Source organism: Hippocampus zosterae, chromosome 10 (genome assembly GCF_025434085.1).
Source record: "Hippocampus zosterae strain Florida chromosome 10, ASM2543408v3, whole genome shotgun sequence".
NCBI lineage: Eukaryota > Metazoa > Chordata > Actinopteri > Syngnathiformes > Syngnathidae > Hippocampus > Hippocampus zosterae.
This window is the reverse complement of record NC_067460.1, coordinates 6,506,015-6,529,890: the sequence shown is the minus strand read 5'-3', so window position 1 is coordinate 6,529,890 and position 23,876 is coordinate 6,506,015. Positions and strand designations below refer to the sequence as shown.

The window sequence follows — 23,876 nt, the reverse complement described above, 5'->3', positions numbered from 1 at the left end:
ACCGCATGGGCCAGCTTCCTTCTCAGTGTAAGAGGTCCTGCTGTATATTTTATTCCCGCTGTGACTCTTTCCCATAAACATGCAACAAGCAAACCGCCGAGATGTATCTAATTAACGAAGACAGATGCGTCAAACGTGATTCTCTTTCAAATAACTGCCATATGCATCTGGCAGGAGCTGTGGGTCACGTGGACCTCTTCGTCAAACACTGAAATGATTATATACCGCTTTGGCATGACAGGGATCAATGGGAGAAACTGATAGCCGTGTACAGTTTTGCAAGGTTACACCATGTCAAAAATGACAAGAGACCTTTTTCAAAAAGCTTTTCAGGGGCTAAAATCACAAGTAGCCGTGATGAAAGTCAGTGAACGGCTGCTGCCGTTTCAAATTGTCAGAGTGGAGCTGAATGTGTTTGGCGGAAATCACCGGGCCATTTCACCACTTGGTTTGCGGTGTCACCATGTGTAGAATCACGGAGCCTGTGCATTGAAGCAGGCTCATGCTATTTAGGTTGTCTGCGAGTAGTAAGAAGGGGAAATGCAGAGCCGCATAACTACTGAACATGCTATCATCGACACCGACATGGGAAACACAAATGAATATCTCTAAATGAGACAGAGGCACGTGGTTGTAAAGTGGAAACACCTGACTATCAAGAAGGAGGAAGGAGACAAATTGTTGAATCTCTGTTCTGTGGGAAGGGGAGCTTCCCTAAAATCAGAGAATGGAAACACAATTGCTAGGCTGCTTCAGTTCCTGTCAACTCTCTCCATTATCTGCACTTGTGATTTGCCTGCAGAACACTCTGCAACACTTCACACGGCACACACGACTGACAGGATACCTGAGGTCAGGCCACGCCCATCACACAGCAACACTCTGCTCTCATGAGTGTGGGAATTGTCACGATGATGTCAGTAGAGTGGGTATAAGCAATCTATTTTTGAAAAGATAATAGAGAGTGGATGTCTTCAGCTAGGGAAATGTTTTGCAATGCTTGTGAATTTCCCTACCCCTGTGGAAACACTATTCATCTATCTTTGATCTTTTCTTGTTTGTTTGTTTATTGAACATATGAGCAAGTAAGTGAAAGATTAGAATGGAAAGTTAAAACGAACATTAAAGAGAAGAGAAAGCACATCTATAGTCATCGTTAAGCACAGTTTACATGTTCAAAATGGAGTAGGAAGTTTTAAAAAAAAGTATTTCGTCCTACTCTTTGTTCTCTGTATATTTCATGTCATGTCAAAAAAATATGTCAGTAAGTACTTAAAAGATTCCTCCAAACCTGAATGCAAATGTTTAATCACTTTTGATTTATTTTCTGTTTTGCATTAAGATTAATGAACATCATACTTTAAAATCAATTTCACCCCCACACACACCTTTTTTTATTGCTACTACAAACAACGTTCCGAAATTATGACATGATGCAATCTCTTTCAATTCAAATGATATATCCAACGTTCATTTGGTTAGTAGTTATATTCGAACGAAAATGTAATTAAACGCCTCTGATTAGGCAAATGTGAAAAGGTCTTTTTTCTCTTCCCCCTTAACTAATGTTTTGATGGAATTTGTGTTTTGTCATTGGTTTAGCTGAAGAATTACAATGACTGAGGTCAATCCAACATTTGCATTATGGTGGCATTTAGCTGTACTCTGTGCTTATTTAAATGAACGCGGAACTTTCTTGAGTTTTGTTAACAATCAACAACTGCTTTGCACTGGAATCTTCTGTTTAGGAACCAGTCATGTTACTCTTTACTGACACATGCAAGACTCTGCCTTCTGTTGATAAGTAGCTAAAAGTAGCACTTGTCACATCAAGATGGCCCCAAAATAGACTGGCATCGTCCTCCATTACAAGCAATAACCCCATTCACCCAACATTTGAAATGATTGTGGTAGTCTGTGACTAGACTGAAGTGTGTCCATGAAGGTATTCTATACAGTATTCGGAAGCTTGCCCGAAGAGGCAATGTGGGTGCTCCTCCCCATGGCCTCACCACCGATGCGAGGGGCCAAAGGAGTCGGGTGCTAAGTGAATTAGGCGCTGATCAAAGGTGGGGACCTTTGTCGGTCCGATCCCCCAGATGTAGAAGCTAACTCTCGAGACATGGAATGTCCCCTCTCTTGCAAGGAAGGAGCCCGAGCTGGTGTGTGAGGCAGTGAAATTCCGACTTGACATAGTTGGACTTGCCTCCACACACGACCAGCTCTCTTGAGAGGTGTTGGACTCTTCCACTTTGGAGTTGCCAACGGTGAGAGGCGCAGAGCAGGTGTGGGCAGACAGACTGATTGCCCCTCACCTCAGTGTTTGTACACACCCGGTGGACGAGAGGGGAGCTTCCCTTGGCCTTCGGATGGGGGGATGGGTCATGACTGTTGTTTGTGCCTCTGCAGCAGTTCAGAGTACCCAAATGCTCACATGGGCAATCACAGCGACACCTGGAAGGGGGTGATTGGGATGAACGGCCCTCTGATCAGAACTGGAGTTGTGCTTTGTTATTGGACTTCTGTTAATTGTACATGTTCAAACACCATGTTCAAACATAAGGATGTCCATAAGTGGACTTGGCACCAGGACACTAAATCTATGATTGACTTTGAGGTCTTATCATAGTTTTGCAGCCTTGTGTTTTGGAAACTCAGATGAAGAGTGGGGCGGAGCTGTCAATTGGTCTCCACCTGGTGGTGAGTTGGCTCCGATGGTGGAAGAAGATGGCGGTCCGACCTGACAGACTCTAACGTATTTTGAGGGTGTGTTCGGAGCGTCTGCCAGAATCCACTTTCAGAAGAAGTTTCAACTATCACCTGTAAGTGGAACGCAGCTTCAGTGGCCACTCTACTTCTTGAATTCCGCCAATACACCATCCTTAGAGGAAGCGGAGTCTGGGGACTCTGAGGTGGGCTCTCCCATCTGTGGGGTTGAAGTCACCAAGGTCTTTAAAAAGCTTCTCTGTGGCAAAGATCTGCCCGGTGTCCCTCAAGGCTTTGGATATTGTGGGGCTGTCCTGGTTGACATGCTTCTGCAACATTGCTTGGTCGTCGGGTAGAGTGCCTCTGGATTGGCAGACTGGTGTCGTGGTCCCTCTTTTTAAGAAGGGGGAGTGGCCTCCCTGGTAAGATCTATTCAGGGTGCTGGAGAACAGGGATTGTCAGAGTCGAGCCACTTCTCCTCCACGTCGAGATGGGTCAGGTGAGGTGGCTTGGGCATCTGATTAGGATGTCTTCTGGATGCCTCCCTGGTGAGGTGTTCCGGGCATGTCCCACTGACAGGAGGCCCCGGGGATGACCCCAGGACATGCTGGAGAGACTATGTCTTCTGCTGGCCTGAGAACGCCTTGGGATCCTGGGACGAGCTGGAAGAAGTGGCTGAGAGGCCTTCCCTGTTGAAGCGATTGCCTGCATGACCCCACCTCTAACAAGCGGTAGAAAATGGATGGATGGATGGATGCAAATAACCCTAAGCACTTCTCTCTCACCCCCAAAATATGAAGACTCTATCGGTTTGACTATTTTCTACTACGGTGAAAGTACAATGGGCATACTAAACAGTAATTACCAGTATGAAACATCAGACCTAGCGTTAGTGTTCATTCAACTATATTCATCAATCAGCCATCCCTTTCAGTGTATCTCCAGTTTGGACCAAACAGTTAGAAGACTGATTGCAAAACTCACAATAGTGGTTGTCGCTACAGAATCACTTGCACTGGGAAGCCCTTCTGTTTAAACATGCGGTATGAGTGTGCATTGGTGAGTGCCACATCCTGTTTAGTCAGAGGATATTGTTTAGCTGTCACAGGTGTCTCCATGGAAGCATGGGGGCTGGGAGCGGCTGATGTGGGATTTGATGATCAAGGCTACTTGCTGATGGAAATTTAGAAATCACAACTACATCTACTTAAGTGGTAATCAACATGTCAGCCAACATGTGTCATCCATCAATATATACTGTAGTGCCTATCCTCCTCATTATGGTTCTGGGTGAGCTGAAACCTATCCCAGCTGTACACCCAGCCAATTGCAGTGCACATATAATTAAACAATAACGCTTTGGGTGTGTGTGCGTGCACGTACGTGTGCATATGTGTGTGTGCATATATATGTATGTTTATACAGACCTTGATAGGAAAACAGTTCCTAATACTGGTTTTACAGAGCCATTTAAGCCATTTCTAATATACAGTATGTGTTAGGGATGTGAATCTCAGCACTGAGGACGACTCGATACACATCACGATCCACTGCCAGCGATGCGATACTTAAACGATACATGGAATTTTCTGGCGATACGATGCGATACGTTTCACCGTCGTCACGATGCGATACGATTCGATACACATTAAGTTCAAATCAATGCGATCCGATACGATACAATGCAATTTGTTGCGATATTGTGCAATTAAACATGATGCAAATAAGCAAAGAAAAAAAGCTTTTAAAAAGATGGAATTCAGTATGGTATTACAAAAAGGATACCACTTTATTCCTTATAAAGAGTAGAACTTGTAAAACAACTTATTCACAGCTGTTGCTATAGTGTAAACACAAACAGACTCTCACTGAGTGTCTTATATGAAATATTCATATATATATATTATATATATATATATATATATATATATATATATATATATATATATATATATATATATATATATATATATATATGAATCTATAGCGCAAGATGTCCACCCATCCACTGTAAGTGCAACTCTTTGCGCACTGTTCAGCGACACAGTAATCTCACTTCTCACTTTGTTGTACACATCGGGAATATGTTTGTAAGTGAACACAGACCTGTCTGGTATTTTATACCTGGGTTCCAAAACGTGCACGAGCTGTCTGAAACCCTCGTTGTCCACCACGCTAAGGCTGGAGGTCTTTGCATATGAAATAAGCAGTGGCCTTAGTTATAGCCATTGCGCGGTCACAGTGAGTTGCAAGGGGACTCCCAAAATAAGAGGCAATTTTTTTCTGATCCTGACCTGGTTTACCAAGAGTTTCTCCGGTGTCCGACGAGGAACTGGGCGGGGAAGCGGGAGGGAAACTTGTCGGTGATCTGGTGCCATCGTTTTAAGTGGGTCTGCATATTTGTGGTGCTGCCGTTGTATGGCTTCTTAGTGCGACATTCCTTGCAAATTACGGAGGTTTTATCAAGCTTTCCGTCTTTCTTTTCGAAGCCGTAGTATTTCCAAACATAAGATTTGAATGTTGCGGCTGCATTAAATATAGTAGTTTCCTTGCTGCTGCGTGCGCTAACTTCCATAATGTTTCGCTCGTTGTGTACTGGACTGTATGCGACGCACGGCTACCGTCCGTATTCAACACAAAACGCAAAGCAATGATGGTGCATTCATTGCGCCTAGGAAAGGGCAGATATGTGACGTTTAACATGAATAAAACGGCGATTGAATCGGATTTTACCGATACCCATCAATGCATCGTGATGAATCGCGATTTCACCCGTCAATCGCGTCGTACCCAGTGAATGAGCCGATGCACTCGGATCGCGGACGTGCGCATCGATGTATCGATTAATATCGATTATTTTCCACACCCTTAGTATGTGTGTGTATTTGTGTTTAGAAATACATGGCAAAGGAGGCTGCAAACATATTGCGAAGTTTGCAACGATGATCCTGGACAGGCTAAAAATAAGGTGACAGGACATGTATTTGTATGCATCATTTCATGTATTTCTGATTTTATCGGAAGGGCGCATCATTGTCACGTCCCGTGTTTGCCAGCAGGGGGCAGGCTTTTTGCCTGCCGCTTGCACACCTGTCACCCACTGGTGATTAATTACTCAGCCTTTATTTGGACACTCTGGCAGTCTACTCACTGCCGGAGTATTCTACGCCGTGCCATTACTCTCGCCGAGTCCTTCTCGAGTAAATTATTATCTTTAAATCGATTGACTGTTATTGCGTGCAGTCTTATCCGCTCGTGTGAAATTCTAGAGTTGCCAAATCATTTTCCTTGCTGTTTTTCCGCAAGCGTTTTCTGTTACATCCTTATTCATTCCTGGTCCTTATTTTGACCAGCGTCTTCTGTTTGTTTTGCCTGCCGCTTGCACACCTGTCACCCACTGGTGATTAATTACTCAGCCTTTATTTGGACGCTCTGGCAGTCTACTCACTGCCGGAGTATTCTACGCCGTGCCATTACTCTCGCCGAGTCCTTCTCGAGAAAATTATTATCTTTAAATCGATTGACTGTTAGTGCGTGCAGTCTTATCCGCTCGTGTGAAATTCTAGAGTTGCCAAATCAGTTTCCTTGCTGTTTTTCCGCAAGCATTTTCTGTTACATCCTTATTCATTCTTGGTCCTTATTTTGACCAGTGTCTTCTGTTTGTTTCGCCTAGACGGTATTTTGTGTTTATATTAAATCTAATTTTTGTCTGACAAACATCTTTCTGTGTCTGCTATTTCGGGGATCCACTTCCTTTTTTTGTTGTGCACGAAGCAATAATTCCATCGCTTCGGGCACAACGTGACAATCATTAAGTTAATAAATTAATACATGGCCATTATTCAGTGGCCATCATTCAATGGAACACTCTAACTTGTCTCTAGACGTGAGTTTGATTAGGAATGGTTGTTCGCGAGGATATGTGGATTAGAAATATTTGGACGCCCATTATTGTTCCGTGCAACTGCCGTTGACGTCGCAAGCAGCCAGTGAATCAGAAGCTCTAACATTACTATTTGCTGGCTGCTCTTCATTTGCAAGAATAGCGTGTCATCATCACCTGTTTTCACCCTTTTTCTGCCACACACTCGACTTGTTGATGACTTTTACAATATTAAACCAGATCTATTCTGTGCTTATTTAAATTAACATGGAACTTGCTTGAGTTTTGTGGTGCCGACCACTTAGTGGTGCAACGGATCAAAAAACTCAGTTGGGATCGTTTTCCACATCATCAATAATTGTTTTTTTAAAGAAAACAAGCTAAAGAAAAGCTGAATTTTGCCCCCCAATAAAGAAAATTACGCACGCACGCAAGCAAGCAATCCACTACCCCCCCCCCCCCCCACACACACATATACACACTCCTGTAAAACTAACACGTAAGGGAAATGAGGACGTGGTCTCTTAATCTCCTTCCGAGAATGTAAAAAGGAATCCAACACTCTTTAACCATTTTTTTTAAAAGTACGTTCACACTCCCTAGAACTTCTTGTAGGAAAATGACTCAAGCAACACTTTGCATTGAGATGGAAAATATGTGCTAGATATATAAACTTGGACTTTAGCGCACAGAGCTTCCTGCCTATAGATGTTTATGTTGGTAAAGGAGAAGCCTTCTTGCTGTGCAGTCTTGTAGCAAAAATTATTATTACTCGTGTTTCATATGTGCTCTCGTACAGAATGTATATTTAAACTGTGGAGAATGCTCTGCAGAGCTTCAAAAATGTCATATTTAATGAGAGACTTGAAGCTGCTCTTTTGATAGAGCTCATCGTTAGGGCCAGCTCAGGCTTGTTGTGAATCATCTCCAAACTATGCTGGCATACGCTGAGACTGATGAGGGATTCCTCATAATGTGCCAAATTCTTCTCACCCGCTAATGTAACTATAAGTTGAAGGTGATATGCTGTTCAGAAATATCGACTTTTTTTTTTAGCTCTGCTGCCTTATCGCTAATCACGCTGCTATTTTTATCGTTATAATTACATTACAGATATGTAAATTTAATTACTGCGTCACTATTATATCCTGAAACTTTAAAAATGTTGCTTTCTGTGCCTTTTTTCCCCCTTTCCCCATTCTTCTTTCTGATCAAAGACTGTTTCACACTAAATGGTTCCGTTCAGGGTTTATTCATTCGAGTTTGTCCAAGCCTCTGTCAGCAAAAGTGCTTGCATCTGTTGTAGCTCTATCCTTTAGGAGTCTTTCTTTTGTAAATTGGGGCTTCAAAAATACAGTTCAGTGTAATGTCACACTATGAAAACTGAAGTTCTCCAAACAGCTCTTCTCTGTGGTGAAATTGTGAGAAATAGTTGACTATTCATTCACAAATGTTGTACTGTCGGTCAGTTCCAGTTGTGTGCAAAACTAATGGTTCTCTGTTGATTTTTCCACTCCAGTTCTCCCTACAAGTACACATTATCTACAACATATGGCAACAATAGAGTGTAACTCCCCTATCTATGCTATCTTGGCAGCCCACCTTCCTCCTTCCAGCCTTCACTCTGTGATTCTCAGTTCCTGGCAGTGATGCAGTAAGCTGAGGGGGAGTTTGACATGCTCGATGAGAGGTCAGGAAACTATGACAAATGTGGACCCTCCTGAATACGGGAAAAAACCTGTAGTAGCATTACCAAACACATTAAGTTGAACCCTGATTTAACCTTGAGCCTGATTTAGTTCAATCCAATCAAAACACATTCAAAACACACCTTTGAACAATAGTCCTATAGCAGTGTGCATAAACTTGGTGAACATTTTTTTTATACCCCGTGAATTTTTTATTCACACTTGAGTGAATTTGGTGGAGACGTTAAAACACGGTTAATTTAGATTATCCATCCATTCATCCATTTAGTGATCCGCGTATCCTCATAGGAGTCACAGGGCGTGCTGGAGCCAGAATCGATCCCTGCCCCTGTGCACTGTGAGGCCAACGCGCTAACCAGTCGACTACTCAAAAACCGACAGTGGTGCTCCTTATAATCCGATACGCCTTATATATGGATCAATTTCTTGGACGTAGTATCTTAAATATTTTGTAAAGTGCCTTGTTACAGAAAGCAAAAAGCCGTATTGTATTGTATTATATTCCCTTTAAAATAGCTCCATCTAGTGGATGCATAACACGACTGCAGCCACTATTGTAGCTTCTCTTCTATGCGCCGTATAATGCAGTGCGCCCTATATATGAACACTTTTAAAGTAGGCCATGCATTGAAGGTGTGCCTTTTACTCCGAAGCACCTTAAGTGCAGAAAATACTGTATGGGGACCCTTGAATGACAGTAGAACTTGAAACTAGCATTTTCAATTTGCGGCACTGACACAGAGGGTCTCTAAAGGGACTTCGTTTTTCCTCCCACAGCACCCCCAAATCCATGTGCCCACTTGCACTGAGATTTGAATGCATGTTTGTGCATTTGGCCTGGGTGGTTGGCATCCGACATATCCATCTAGCCATCTCGCCATTTTCTATACCACTTTACCTTATAAGTCATGAGTTAGCTTGACCGCACTGCAATGATCTTGCAACCAGTCTAGAGTAGGCAGCGATAGGCTCCCCTGCAACTTGATTGAGGACAAGCAGTGTTTAAAATGGATGGATGGGCATGAGCCGCAACAGATGGGTTTGGTGAGAAGCAGGGGACACCCTGGGCTGGTTGACAGGCCATATATATTGCATACAGTATATAAACCAACAACCATACACATGCATATTCACACATCTTGGCTCAGGCCAAAACCAGAACCTCACAATTGTGAAGCAGACTATTTCTCGCACTAATGAGGTTATCCAATTTCTTGTGTTTTGGGTTTGCCATGAGACGTATGGGAGGAAAAATAATTTGAATATGGTTATTTGAATCATGTGGTGAATCAGTCATGGCATCAGCAATTCACAGTGTGGGTTCAGCTGGAGGCTGTCTGTCTCTATGATTGACCGTGTGATTGCCCGGTGACCAGTCCATCATGCAGTCTGCCTTTCAGATGGAAGAAGTTCCAGCTTGCCGCAGCAAAATGAATCCAGGTTATATTCAGTCCACCCAGCCCCAAAAGTCACGAACACAACCCGAGTACAACCTCGCTGAGGCACTCATTAATTTCCAGCGGAGTTGATGCTCTTTCTCACCACACGTTTACGAAATCTTCATGCTTGCCAAAAACCACAGCAGGTGAGCTCACTTGTCAACGCCTCTCAAAGTTGTTTTCATGCTCGCTTTACGTGTACCCCCCACTTCACAACCTGAGGCCTGATGTGGAGCCACTTGATTAAGCTATTTTTCATGCACTCAGCTGGAGAGGACATTGTTGTCAGGGCCACGGTGTGTGCTGACATCACATCAGCCGGTATTACGTCAGCCCTTCGGCCAAACACATTAAAATCGGACAAGATGCACAGTCACAAGTCTAATCAGAATTATAGTTCATTCTATAGCAGGCTACCATCTGGAATCAATGAGTGATATCTTTTTACATTCGTCTTCCGAGCCGCTTGATCCTCACTAGGGTCGCGGGGGGTGCTGGAGCCTATCCCAGCTGTCTTCGGGCAGTAGGCGGGGGACACCCTGAATCAGTTGCCAGCCAATCGCAGGGCACACAGAAACGAATAACCATTCGCACTCACACTCACACCTAGGGACAATTTAGAGCAGTGGTCCTCAACTAGAAATGCTGTCGGTCCACTTTTTTTTTTTATAAGACCAAGGTCCGGTCCCATGCACGGTGGTCATGGGGAGCAGGGCTATATGCCCATTTAGTATGGTCTAGCCAAGCTTATACAAATCAACACTCCTCACAAGCAACCAATAATGGGGTGCATGAAAATAACAATTATTCACTTTGCCAGTACACAGCAAATAATGAAAGGTATTGTGTTGAGGCAGAGGAACTCTTTTATTTTGTTAAGTTGTGCCTGCTTAATAATAGAAATAGCCCTTTTAGGGAAATAAGACATTTTCATTTTAACTTTGTTAAACAGTAGTTGTAATTTTCCCTTAATTTAACAAAAGCAAAACAAAATATTCATTTTACCAAAATAAATACTAAAAATGAAAACAAAAATATTATTTTCATTTGTACAATTCCCCTTTTCACATCCCCTCTGAAGTCATTGAAAAATATATCAGAAGAGGAGTTAAGAACCATTTTAAATACTGACACAAGGGAGCACAAGAATGTGCAGTGCTGTTCTTCCACTAAAGGTGAATGCAATGTCTGAGGCATGCTAATATTATTTCAGGACGCCATTGGGATGTTCATTTAACATGTTGCGGTGTTCTGCTGTTAAACAGCTGCAAAGATCCCCGGGTAGACGGGAGCAAAACTGCAAACAATCGAAACGTCCCGCGATTTGTCTTGTCTAATTGTCTGTGTGTGGCTCTCCTGTGCTGAAGCTGTGAGCACACTGTGGCGTCCATTTTGAATGCGTGACGCTGTTGTATGGGCACACCTTAAGTTCAGAGGAGCCAATCAGCGCATCGTTATCACCTTCATGCCCCCGTCTCCAGTTCGTCAAACATTGTACACACACAGAGTCGCGCTGCTGCGTCCTCTGCAATACATCTGTTCGTGCACGCAAATAATACAACGGATAATTTTAACAAGCGATCGCGGTAATGCGCAGATTATAGTCCAAAAATAGAAAATGTATAACGTAAAAATCACTTTATAATTTATTATTTTATACAATTTGCCGAGGGTGCGGACAGAGGAGGCCCCGACAGAGGAGGTCGGCGGTCCGGACAGAGGAGGTCGGCGGTCCGGTCGTGGATCGCGGTCCGCCAGTTGAGGAAGAGGGATTTAGAGTGTTCAATCAGCCTGCCACGCATGTTTTTGGAATGTGGGAGGAAACCGGAGCACCCGGAGAAAACCCACGCTGGCCCGGGGAGAACATGCAAACTCCACGCAGGGAGGCCTAAGCTGGAATCGAACCCGGTACCTCTGCACTGTGAAGCCGACGTGCTAACCACTGGACTACCGGGCCGCCTCTTTTTACATCTGTAAGACAAATGTAATGATTATGATCTGCACAGAAGTTTGCAATTTTACTAACATACAAGACAAAGTGTCCAATCTCTGAAGCCAGTTCGGTCAAAAATAAACCACATCGGGTCTAAATGGACTGACTCACCACATGGCTCAATATTACGCAATTTTCTGGGTTGGGTTGTTTTGTACAGAACAATCCAGAATGTTTTTTGAGTGCAACAGTTCAGGGTTTGCCCCGCCTCTTTCTCAAAGTCAGCTGGGATGGGCTTCAACTCACCCGAGACAAATTAGGACAAGCTTCCTAAGGATGGATGTTTTTTTTATTTTTCTTGTTCCATTTATTGTATTTAAATAGTGTAAATAAACACATTTTTTGGTCAGTTTCCTCACAGTCTTTGCCAGCTACATTTACTGAAGGGGTCATATCCCAACTCTTACCTCATCCCTACCCCCACTGCTCTCGTCTCAAATTGACCAGTGCACCACTCAACAGAAACAGTGTTAAAGGCACTCACCAGCTACAATCTTAGGTCGGCCCGGGCAACGAAAAAAAAAAAGACTGAAGAAAATCCTGCCTTTACCTTCATAGTGAGAAGAGCGCAGACCTCCATCAAACAATCCTGAACAGGCCTGTCTGACTTGCTGCTTGATTGAAAACCAGAAGGTGTAGAAGGAGATACTGTTTCATTCCGCTCATACTTACACCCGCAAACTACTTTGTATTTTATGCAGCATTGCTGTTATATTAATTTGCACGGAAATTTTATGGAGCCTTCCTTGGCCCATGTGACACATCTGTGATGTATTATGGAAATGACATGCACTTTTTTTAGGGCATTATTGTGCCTACTAAAGCAAACTAAAAACAACGTCTCACGTCATGCTTGAGTTAGTAACTTTAACCCTTTCAGGGACAGCCGTTACTACAGTGGACAGCTTATCATGCTATCAGGTTACAGGGTGCATGAAAGGGTTCATCTGACTTTACCAGAGATGCATTTCGGCTGAAGAATATCCATTCGGCTGAAGAATGTTCAGCCGAAATGGGATATCCTATGTTGTTAAATGAATACTCTTTTGTAAATGCAGAATATTTAAAAAACTGGTGAGTGAATAAAATTGAAATATTACTTCCTGATGCAGCTGACCACCACAATACTGGATATATTGATTTTGTCTAGCATGAGTGGTGCCAGAGGGCATTCAAGGTGTCCCACCGGCAGGTCAGTTATTAACTTGTTTCCACAGCCATAATGACGGGAACACAGCCTATTGTCTGGAAGTCATTAAGAGAGCCAAGGGTAGTCAGGGAGTAGCCACATACCTCTGTTGCCCCCCCCCACATCACCCCCCTGTATACACATGCACACGCACACATCCACACTACTCTCAGCTGTGCACTTTTTTCAATTTGATGCAAACTTTTCACAATATCAAACTCTTTTTTTTCCCATCGACACTCAAAATTAGCTGTAGGTGTGTCTTTTTCCTGTTCCGTCTTACACATTTGTGTATACTATATAGTCCCATAAGGGGGTAAAGTTTGGAAGGGGTCATTCTCAGAGAGAAGGGGGTAGGCGAGGCCTCAGTAACCAGAGTGATGAGTTTTGGCCCAGGTCAGCTGTCAGTTACATGGCGAGTCTCTACAGACAGTTTGTAAATGTCCGATTTCAGCTTTTTGTGGAGATAAATAACTTGACTACTTATTCCCTGCTCAGCAGTGGAACCGTCCATGACTAAAACATAGCCAATGTGCTTTCATTAAAAAAATAATAATAAAAGATCTTTGGAGTACAATCTCATGAGAGTCTCCCAGAGACATTTGTTCTGGTTGTAAAAAGCCTACAAAATAATAACTATCCACAAACCATGAAGCAGTTAATCGCAGAATTCGTGCCTCCATTTTTTTTTAAATCCCGTCTCGTCTTCATTATGGACACAGGTGAGCTGGAGCCTAGTGTCAACCGCTATTTGCAGGCTTCATAACGTGTTGTTGTTTATCATTTAGTTTGGGTCGATGACACACACCATTAGAGTGTTACAGTTGTTTTTCCCCAAATCAGGACACACGACATTTTGAGAGAAAGCGAGATATATCGCCGTATAACACCCTTTGCCAAAAATCCAATGGGACGGAGCGCAGCTCACTCTTAACCCAATTGAGGACAAGCGCTATAGAAAATAGCAAACAAAATAACATTTTTTTTAGCTGCCGAAACTAAGCCAAGCTATGAAACCCATCCATTCATTTTATTTTCTTTTTCACTTACAGTATCCTCTTAAGGGTCGTGGGTAATTGGAGATAACTTTGTGTAAAAGGCAGACTACACACATATTCTGGAAACAACCATTCACATTCCTACTGAGAGTCACTGAATAGAAATCAATCACGTGTTGGCAGCGTGAACGTTTTGTGTGTGTATGTGTGTGTGTGTGTGTGTGTGTGTGTGTGTGTGTGTGTGTGTGTGTGTGTGTGTGTGTGTGTGTGTGTGTGTGTCTGTGTGCGTGCGTGCGTGCGTGCGTGCGTGCGTGCGTGCGTGCGTGCGTGCGTGCGTGTGTGTGTGTGTGGGGGGCCGAGGGCCCATCTCTCTCCGATGAAGGGCCACGACTTCATGGTGCTTCAGCCTGATTCATGATCGCCAGGACAGTGCGCGTGTGTGAATGTTTTGATATTTATATATAATGTATATATAAATAAGTTTACATTTATAAATCAAATGCATGGCAAACTAATTATCTCAAAAAGATGTACAGCACTGATACACACATCCAAATTGCTTTCCTTGTTTGTTTTGTTTTAAGCATAGAAAATATTCCAGGTCTTGGTTTGACCAGATGTTTACTGATCTGAATTGGCAAAAATATTGTGAGCGGTTGGCGTAGTCTACAGATACATTTAAAATCCCTGTTGTTAAGTCCAAAGACCGCATACTGGCGACTCTATGTCTGCAAATCTTCTCCAGACCAGGTAAATAATTCTCTTTCTACTGAGATCAGCACATTAAAGTCCCATGAACTTAACCAATCCATCTTCTGGACTAGCTAGTGACAAGCGAGTTGTATGTTGCATGTGTATGTCGATAAGCATCAGGGGTGACAGTTGTATAATATTTGTGAGAGATGGACTGAATGGTTAAACGATGGATAATTACTGCCCCCAAGCTCGACTTTCCCTTCTAAGAATGTCATTAGCTCTTATCTAACATGTGATACAAGTCTTGTACTGAACCATAAATCAAGAGCATCGAAACTCCATTCTGATTGAGACCAGTAGATTCCCCTCTGACCTGGGAAAGCTAATCTTGAGTTTCGATCGGTTGGTTGACGTTCTGCAAATGAAAGTCCGCACATGAACCATTAGGTAAAGCTGCTCATTTGCAGGGTCACTGCTGGGCTGCAGTCTATCCCAGCTGACTTAACTCATGTGAGGAGAGGGATAGAGCATGATTTTGGAAATTAGCCAGAGTAACTGACACTAACTTAGTGCTGGACCACCGTACCAAATAAAACCAATGGATTTACAATATACCGTATTTTCTGCACTCTAAAGATCTTCCGATTTTAAGGCGCACCTTCAATAAATGGCCTATTTTAAAACTGTCTTCATATAAAGGGCGCACTGCATTATAAATGGCGCGTAGAATAGAAGCTACAATAGTGGCTGCGGTTACGCTATGCATCCACGAGATGATGATGCACTAAAGGGAATAGAATACAATACAGTTTTATTTATAAAGATCATATAAATACAAATGGCATACCAAAACAATAAATGAAAGACAAAAGTTATGAAGACAATTGATTCAACAAAAAGGCACATCAACCTCGTGGGCTCACATCCACAAGGCGCTAAATATCTTTAGAAGTCTTGCTTGTTTCCTTCTTCCTTCGTTTAGACAGTAGTTAGCTATGCTTTTGATATCATTTTTGTTTCATAATGGCGGCGCAGAGCTCATGAAGTACCGGTAGTTCTCTGTTTGAGTGTGTGTTGGCGACGACACATGTCAATTAGTGTCGGGCAGAACCCTTTTAAGGTTACAATTGGTTCCTGCTTGTAATCACCACGAGATGACATAGGAACACTAACAGAGAAGCAAATCAATGGGGACTCTAAGGAGAGTTACAGCCGCTTTATATAAAGCGCATCGGATTATAGGGCGCACCCTCGGATTTTGAGAACATTGAATGCTTTTAGGTGCGCCTTATAGTGCGGAAAATACGGTAATCAACATAATCTAATCACAGTCGTAAAGAATAACGAGAGGTTTTTCAAAGGGAGATGGCAACATTTAAAAAGAAGTCAAAATACTGTGACAACTGTGTACACTGCGATACATTTTAGAGTTAGTTTCAAGATCCTATGATTTGTTTTCAAATCTTTAAATGGCCTCACGCCCGCCACCTTCCCTCTCTGAGCTCATCCCCTCCTACACACCTACCTGGTGTCTCAGGTCTACGGACCAGACATTATTAGAAGTACCAAAAACTAAGCGGAGGCTCAGAGGGGATCGAGCCTTTTCCGTTGCTGGTGCCTCTCTTTGGATTGAGACATCCCACTGAACATATGGCAAGCCCCCTCGCTGCCCATCTTTAAAACTCATCTCAAAACTCATTTGTATTCTCTGGCATTTGACACGGCATGACTCAGACTTGATCATAGTCTTAATGTTTGGTGCTTTCTACTGTATTTTTTATTAATTTGTTGTTTTATTGTTGTATACATGATATTTGCTACACGTACAACACTTTGTATAGAGCAGGCATGTCCAAAGTCCTGCACGCGGGCCAAATCCGGCCCGCGGTCGAATTTCATCCGGCCCTCGGCCCCTGTCATAAAATCAGTGCCGTCTGGCCCGCAGGTTGGGCGCAATGGGGCACGTGTTGCATTGATGTTTCATAGAGTACTGCTTCTCTCTAGTGGCTAAATGAGTAATAGCATTCACTAAATGAGTAATAGCATTTAGACACTAGAGGGCATCACTCACGAGTTAACAAGACATCACTCCGTGTTTATATTGACTGATATGTCATATTTCAAATGATCCTTGCAGTTGTGGATATGTGTATTGCTTGTTCATTTCCCTGTTGTTCGAGTCAAAGGTTTTGTGACTATTGAAAAGTCATGGTGATACATTTTATGTTTCAAATCAATCAATTTGCACTCAGGAGACTCCTGTTTAAGAAAAAGTCAAGTGAATAAGCAGTTGCATGTGATACACCTGTTTCAAATGAACCAAAAGAAATTCTTAAGATTGTTGAAATTAAAATAAAAATGGAAATGTGAAACAGACTGGCTTACTAAAATTTGTTGAACAATATTGTTGTTCAATGTAAAGAATGTCGGCCCCCCCGACATTTTACCACATAAAATCTGGCCCCCTTGGCAAAAAGTTTGGACACCCCTGGTATAGAGCGATGGTTGTTTTAAAGTGCTCTATAAATACAGTTGAGTTGAGTTGAAACTCCAGATGCTATTAACATCTGCTGAACACTTTCAAACTTGGATTGAGGCAATCAGTTGTGTTCACAGGATAATCTTAAGAATAGTAAACTTGAAATCAATTGAGATTGTTTGGGGGAAAAAAATTCATAGCATTTTCAAGAAAAAAAGCATTACACATAGTTTAACTAACGATCGAATAGATAAGCATAATTATGAAAGGGATAAAGTAGAACAAAAAGTATTAAAATAAATATAAATATAAACTATCAAATATAAATATAAGCATATGAAAAATGGGTAAGTGGGGGTGAGTCCAGGTTTTCAGATCCGTCTATTCAATAGCCTGACAGCATTTTCATATGTTTATTTAAATTTTGCACTGAATTAAACTGTTACAGTGTCAAAGTCGACATAAGCAGTCACTTAAGCTTTTTAGTATACCGGTAGTCAAGTAAGAATAAGATAAAAATAAAAATGATTGTGTCTCAATGAAATAAACAGTCAAAGAGATTTCAACACACAAAAGGGATATATTCCATTTTTATGTCACTGTACACTCATGCCAAAGAAACAACATTCTTGATTTGGTTAGCTGTTGGATATTTTAAGATTTGTTCAAAATATCCACAACATATTTGTTATTTCTTTTGTGAATTTCTCATTTTTTCCAACTTTTTCTGTGTGGTATCTGGAGACAAACAAGCCTGTGCACATCACTTTGGCACAAAGACATTCACCTTGGATTGATGATAAAGAATGCTGCAGTCAGTGCGTAAAAGTGTCAATGTTTTTAAGCCACCAGACCTGTCTGAACAGCCAAGTGCACTGCACGTGCGTCTTCCGGACAGGAAGCGCAAGAGTGGCAATCTTGTTAAGAAAACCCCCCAATGAAACGAACCATTCCAACGACAGTATGGCAGCAGACTCCCGGTGCAACTTTTGACCGACAGCAGGGGGATCTCCTGCAGAGTCACGGAAACAAAGGTGCCCTTGTTTTGTTTTGCTTCGGCCATGTGATTTCACAGCCGATAACATTCCTCTGATGTGGCCACCAAAAGGCTACAGTGAGGCAACAGTCACCTTAAGAGGCGAAATGAATGACATTTGCTTGTGCACCTTGTTAACATGACACGTGACAACAATGAAGTGTTGTGCCTCAAGTATCCAGATTGTCAGTTGTTATTGTGAAACTGAAACTGTCACACTTCTCTAGACGTACTAGGAATGCAATGGCAAAACAGTTGTACTCCATACAAAGAGACGATTATTAAGGGCAAGGGGAATTGTGAAACAAAACAATGAATCCAAATATTGCCCCCTAATTATGACTCCTGTCTTGATAAACATCCTTAGTTTATCCTAGGCAATAACCCCGTATGCGAATTGCATTGGCAGATTTTAAGGGTGGTAAATGGCAGCGACCCCCTTTTACCAAATCCCTTGCCACCTCATTTGCCAACCCTACGTTGACAGTGAATCTATCGATCCTGAATTCAACATTTTATTACAAACGTTCCTTTTGTTGTGTCCAACAAGGACATATTGCTTCAATGGTAACGGAGGCAGGTTGGTTCGAAGCCTTGACCCGGTCGGGGAGCCTTATTTTGAAGGTTTCCCCACCCGGTCAGCTGTTTTTAAGACATGTCACAATGATGCAGTGACAGCTCAGACCAAGGGTAAAGTGACAGTCTTCACTCTCTCTCTCTCTCTCTCTCTCTCTCTCTCTCTCTCTCTCTCTCTCTCTCTCTCTCTCTCTCTCTCTCTCTCTCTCATATATATATATATTTTTTTAATTTAATTTTATGTTAACTGTTCTTTTGATGGCGGCGCGGGTACCCGCAGCAGCTCCTCTCTCCTGAGGAAAGAAATTTCATCTGTGCTGTATGTTGCACATGTAACACATTTGACAACAAAGTTGACTTGAACTTGATAAAAACCTTTAAACCTATCTCAACTGATAAGACAACAAGATGAATGTCGTAGCCATCACCATGTTTTTCTCTAATTTCAAAACCTCAGCTACACCGTCAGCACCTCCAGCAGAAGAGTCACTGAGTGAACCTATCGCCTGTCTGAGTCAAGTGAGTGCCGCCTTCTATGCCACCGAAACAAGGTTTTATAATAGAACATTTGAGTAAATACGTGGAACGTTGTAATCTTTGTGTCAAATATGTAAATTATAAATATTGGTTACATATTTTAACATGCTGGTACCCATGGAATGGGAATTTGACATATTTAAGTAATTGTTCGTACAATTGAATGCTGCCCAGTTATTTTACAGATAAGCTCATGTACTAATTGTGTGTAGCTGCTCAAAATGCTGATTGTGATGACCTTAATCCCTCCCAAAGAGAAGAAAACAAGATAAAAAGAGAGCGCACAATGCGGAGGGGAAGAAGGCTCCCTTGACAGATCTGTGAACGGTGTCTCTCCTTGTTTTTTTTTTTAATTTCTTTCTGAAATAAATCTCATCATTTTTTCTAATACTTGTTGTCTTGGTTTCCCTGGACAAGACACCCACCTATACATACACGAAAATTCCTGCTGGGGCAATTCCTACCTCACGGTTTTCACCTTTCGCAGGGTGTTTCTACATTCATCCATCCATCCATTTTCCGAACTGCTTAATCCTCACGAGGGTCACGGTGGGTGCTGGAGCCTATCCCAGCCGTCTTCGGGCAGTAGGCCGGGGACACCCTGAACCGGTTGCTAGCCAATCGCAGGGCACACAGAGACAAACAACCATCTGCGCTCAAACTCACACCCAGGAACACTTTTTGAGTGTCCAACCAGCCTGCCATGCAATATGGAAGGAAACTGGACTACCCGGATAAAACCCACGCAGGGGAGAACATGCAAACTCCACACAGGGAGGCTGGAGCTGGAATTGAACCTCTGTACTGTGAGGTTGACGCGCTAACCACTGGCCCAACGGGCCACCACATGACTTCTACAAACAAGTTATTTTAACAGCATCATTCTCCTTTTAATAAAAATGCCTACTACCTCTATATGTCTTATCCGCAAATCTTTTGTCCTTTGGACTGAACTCATCCCAATTTTACAACCCAAGATTTGAATTGGGGGGCTTTGGGTGCAAAATTCCAACTGAAACTCAATACTATTCATTCTGAAAGTTTCCTAGTTCATTTGCCAAGCTATGCAAGGTGTTTAGTCTCCACACAAATACAAAACAAATATTGTACCTGGGAATCTGAAGTTACCAAATGTTAATTAAAATAACAAGGAGAAAGATTAATTTGCTTTCATTACAAATGAAGCACACCTCCAATATGTAGAAGAGTGTGCAGTTACTTTTGTCGGAGGAAAACGTAGTCAAACTTACACTGACTTTTTTTTTAGATTGTATTTAAAGTGGGGCAAATGAGAAAAAGTTCATATTCACAAAGGTAAAAAACAAAGAAAAGAAACCCTGTTTTAAATTTTTTTGTATGTCACTGAGCAGAGGGGGGATAAGCAAAGCTGTAAACACATGCGGCTTCCTGTTAGTGAATGAGTGCGTGCGCAACGTGATAACATGAGATTTAGACGGAAGCTGTTTATCAGGTGAAGATAAAACCACTTGGAAAAAGGCAGACAAACGCAGCGTGACAAGGAAACAGAAAAACCCAAAACACTCCACAATTTAGTGCTCCTGAATCGAAATCTGACATCTTGTGTATTTAAGAATGAAATAAACAGGAGTCATGTTTACGACTAACCTCACGTATCATAGCAAGGATCCTTTATATTAGAATCATATATTTGCCTCGAGCCTGAAAAAAGCGCACGTCCATCCTAACCATACCTCCCAGGAGAACGCATTGACTGATGGATGACATAGTAGCAGTGTCGTGGAGTGCTGCTTCCCAACCCCACTGGCACATCCAAGCAACCACGACACAAACAGCACCAGCTCCGCTCACAATCTGCCCCTTCACCACAAGCAGCCCTTTCCCAGTTTGGAAAAATTGCATTAGAATTACTGGATGAAAGTAGAAATGGGCCATTGTTTGATAAATTCTCATCCGTATTACACAGACTCATTCAGCCGATTGTTGTTCGTCAGTCCAAATATGGCAAAGAGGAATGAAGCAGTTGTTCCCACACACAGGCACTAACACTGTACGCTCTCTGGAGATGGATATGGAACAATGTAGAGTAGCTGTGACCTCAAAAATAAAGAAAAAACATATTGGGGGCCAAGTAGGGAAGTTTAAAACGAGATGGGAAAAATGGAAGGAATATAAAAAGCAAACAAACAAATGAATGAGAGAATGACACCACATATCAGAGGAAGTCAATGTAGATTACGGATAAAAATCCAAAATAAGGGACAATTGTCACTGTTGATCACAATATATTATTTTATTTTTTTATTTGTTTTTTTTCCCACCTTTTTTTCTGTCACATATGTTTGCACGTTATTTTGTTGTTTCCTTATGTTGAAGGATCTTCACAGCCATACATGGACGTTGTTGTGGAAACTAACTACGGGTGGAAATATACGAAACCCTTTGCATTCAAATGTTCAGACTTTTATGGTCCTATATGTTGTTAAAATAATAAAGATGCAAGTTACAAAAAAAAGAAAAAGTTTTCCAATTCAATTAGACATACTAGTAGCCTCTGAAGTTAGATATGGACAAAAGGCATGAAAATTGGGCTCGATTTTGAAATGTACTGATTAACTGCATATTGTAAATATGCCCCAAAATTGCCATAACAGCACTCAAATTATTGGTGTGCTCATTGCTACTCACTTGGTGGTTTTGACAAAAATGTGTGGAGTGTTTGCCAGATAAAAAATGGTGATCATACACCAGCAAAAACACTTACATTGGTTTTGCTGGAGACTGCAAATGTTGCTCGACTGGAGAAGCGGCCGGTGGACGGGCTGCTACTCGAAAGAGGACCTGTCACAATGGTGGAAACTCGTGAAGCGACCGGAGGACTGCTGGAGCTGAGGGAGGAGGAGAGCGTTGCATTGGTGGTTGCGGTGTCGATGTGACCGCTATGGCCGTTGCAGGTCTGTGTCTGACTCCCTGCAGTGCAGGGCTTGATGACACTCTGAGAGGGAGACTCAGCCTTCCCGTAGGTCCCCTCCTGGTTTTCGCTGCAGTGGTGCTTGCCGTATTGACCGCTCATTCCACCGAGGAGTTCCACCTGTCGGCTTAGAGCTTGCAGCTGAATACGGAGCTCTCGGTTCTCCTGCTGGAGCTGAGTCATGGCTCGCCCAAGGGTCCCGCTCATGCTGACCGCGTCTTCCAGGCGATGCTCCACGCCTAACTTAAAGGCACTGACATCCACATGGATCTCCCGGATGGCCTCCCTCATAGTGGACTCATGACGAGCCAGAGCCTCACACACCGTCTCCCCATCTGGGCTGGAGGCGCGAGGATGACACAAGTCTCCCATCTCAGCCAGTTGTCGTTTCCAATGTGTCAGCTGTTGCTTCTGGAGAGGAACTGGAGTGTTACTGGCTAGCTTGTTTTTTCTGAGGGAATGGCTGCAGGGGAGGGGAATGACGGGCAGAAGGTGCAAGGTGAGGGAGAGGGCCCAAAGTCTGATCTGGTTAACGTCTCCCTCCGCGCTGTCATGAGTCGGCTCTTCTCCAAAGAACTCTGCTTTTCAGGTCCGGATCTGTCCTCTGTAAGAATACAAGACAGAAACAAGAAGAAAACTTGACCTTTGTTGCAAACGGTTCCTGTACATGCGGTTTGCATTAGGGTCTTCCATTCAGAGGTTCACGTCACTTTTTACAACACAATTCCCAAACAACACCAAAGAGAACACAACATGTGTTTCTTAAGGAGACACATAAAGTCTCTGTAAGTTTCATAACTCCCATAAAACACAGCGATGAGGTAATCCTCACTAACAGCTGCAGTGAACTTACCTCAGCCTCATTCTGTTACACATCACAGCTGTATGGCATTGTGCGTGTGTCTGTGTGTGCGTGGGTGTGTGTGCGCTGCTGGTTCTGGTTTGTTTAAACGCTCGGGCTGAGCTCTGCTTTTGTCTGGAGGAGGGAGCAGAAGGGGTGGGAAAAAGGAGGAGGAGGAGGATGGCGGAGGAGTGAGGAAGCATGGAGGGTCATAAACTTAGGGGAGGGGAGAGCGGTTGGCGGGTGGGGGGGTGCGGGCGTGCTCTTTTATAGGTTCTATGTAAACTATTGGAAAGACTTTCCTCCTCTGAGCGCCTCTGTTTTCTTCTAATTGTCATATTTTTTTTCCATCTCCTTTGTTTGATTCTCATGAAGAAATACACCTGTTCTGGTTTTGTTGGACTTAAAAAAAAAACGAAAACAACAGCAACAAAAAGGATTAATGGTTCCACAAGAAGTAAACTTGTCTTCGGCTCTTTACTGATGCTACACCTGTAGAAAAAAAAACACACTCTAGGATTAAAAATTTACATGACAATATGTTGGTACGGTGCTTAACACTAGACATATTGTAAAATAAATGAACAAAACCATACGACGCGTCAATGATTTTCTGTGCCGGTCACTCTCACATCCCCGTACCCTGGTGCTAACCTGTTAGCTTGGGCTTCAGAACTGCAAAGCGTTTTGGAATACATATGTAGATATACTGTTTTTTTTTTTAATGGTATGGTACAGTGCACTCCGCTTAATAGAACACCATTGGGCCGAAGCGCTTCTGTTCTACTAAGCGGAGTTTCTATTAACCGGAGATGGTCATCAGACACGTCGACGACCAAGTTAT

At 42.7% G+C, this 23,876-nt stretch overlaps 1 protein-coding gene across 2 annotated transcripts in view; it reads right to left on the bottom strand.

Moving 5' to 3' along the window:
* smtnl (smoothelin, like) overlaps nt 1–23,207 on the bottom strand; it is a 31,096-nt gene extending 7,889 nt beyond the window's left edge. Inside the window, exons 1-3 of one of the 2 annotated variants that reach the window (XM_052078948.1) lie at nt 23,045–23,207; nt 22,675–22,795; nt 21,985–22,602 (exon numbers count right to left, since the gene is read on the bottom strand). In XM_052078948.1, coding sequence (XP_051934908.1) covers nt 21,985–22,563 — 579 coding nt within the window. In that variant the 5' untranslated portion in view covers nt 22,564–22,602; nt 22,675–22,795; nt 23,045–23,207. Of the gene's footprint in view, nt 1–21,984; nt 22,796–23,044 lie in introns of both variants that reach the window. The other variant, XM_052078947.1, reaches the window with a different exon arrangement.
* Between the last annotated feature and the right edge of the window lie 669 nt (nt 23,208–23,876).